This window comes from Sphaeroforma arctica, assembly GCF_001186125.1.
Source record: "Sphaeroforma arctica JP610 unplaced genomic scaffold supercont1.19, whole genome shotgun sequence".
Classification (NCBI taxonomy): Eukaryota; class Ichthyosporea; order Ichthyophonida; genus Sphaeroforma; species Sphaeroforma arctica.
This window is the reverse complement of record NW_014040539.1, coordinates 11,498-12,802: the sequence shown is the minus strand read 5'-3', so window position 1 is coordinate 12,802 and position 1,305 is coordinate 11,498. Positions and strand designations below refer to the sequence as shown.

Sequence of the window (1,305 nt, the reverse complement as noted above, 5' to 3'; positions counted from 1 at the left end):
TTAGATCACGGCGCTAACAGTAGTCGTTTCCTCATATGCGTAGTATACCCACATGCCCTGTCCCTGAGTCCCGTATAAGCCCCAGTTATACCCTTGGTAAGTCGTAACCGCTGCGCCTGCAGATGTGGAGGCCTGAGCCATAGCGTTTGCACTACACGTGTCCATAAGCTCTTCTTCTTTAAAGTCAGTGGGATCGCAGTATGTACTCATAAACGTTTTCACGTTTTCCTACTATCGTTGAAACGCATATTGAGTATCACGCACTACGGGAAAGACGCTCTGCCAGTCCTGGCTGCGATATTGCTTATCCAATGCTTGCTTTCACACCCGTGTGAATTCATTGCGCATGTATGTATGGAGCCGTTCATGTACTATTGTATAGGTTCCGTGTGAGGTCCCAAGTAAGATGAGTATGTATGTATGAGACCGTTCATGTACTATTGTATTGGTTCGTTCATATTCTATTATTGTATAGATTCGTTCATGTACTATTGTATAGGTTCCGTGTGAAGTCCCAAGTAAGATGAGGATATATGTATGAGGCCTCTCATGTACTATTGTGTAGATTTGTTCATGTACTATTGTATAGATTCGTTCATGTACTATTGTATAGGTACGTTCATGTATTATTGTATAGGTTCCGTTTGAAGTCCCAAGTAAGATGAGGATGTATGTATGAGGCCGTTCATGTACTATAGTGTAGGTTTTTTCATGTACTATTGTATAGGTTCGTTTATCTACTATTATCAGCTCCTTCTTGGTCGCAGCGAGAGGCTCTGGTGATATCCGTTTACGTTTTCGATTGCCGTGGTTGCTTGCTTCTGCACACTGCTCAGCTGGGTGGTTGCTGGGGAGGAGCGACATGGTTTGTGGTCGACCACTGGAGCTGTGGGTCTTGTGGTGTTCCCGAGTGTGCTTGTAATCCTGTACGCGTTAACGTTTCCGTTTGCCTGTCGGTTTACATTGGCACCTGCGTTGACTGATCCTGTGTGGAGTTCTGTTGTTGTTGCTGCCGTTCGATAATCATCTCATTGCGCTGCTCTTCTTGCTATTGTTGTTGTTGTTGCTGTTGTTGCTGCTGCTGCAGCTGCTGTGGTTGTTGGTGTTGCTGCTGTGGTTGTTGGTGTTGCTGTTGTGGTTGTTGGTGTTGCTGTTGTGGTTGTTGGTGTTGCTGCTGTGGTTGTTGGTGTTGCTGCTGTGGTTGATGGTGTTGCTGCTGCTGCTGTGGTTGTTGGTGTTGTTGTTGTTGTTGTCGTTGTTGCTGTTGTTGTTGTTGTTGTTGTTGTTGTTGTTGTTGTTGTCGTT

The 1,305-nt window shown here is 45.2% G+C and overlaps 1 protein-coding gene across 1 annotated transcript; it reads right to left on the bottom strand.

Moving 5' to 3' along the window:
- On the bottom strand, positions 1–210 carry SARC_00575 (hypothetical protein; the record flags this gene model as incomplete). Its single annotated transcript, XM_014305721.1, has 1 exon — positions 1–210. The coding sequence occupies one exon, from the start codon at positions 208–210 to the stop codon at positions 1–3; it is 210 nt and encodes a 69-aa protein (XP_014161196.1).
- Between the last annotated feature and the right edge of the window lie 1,095 nt (positions 211–1,305).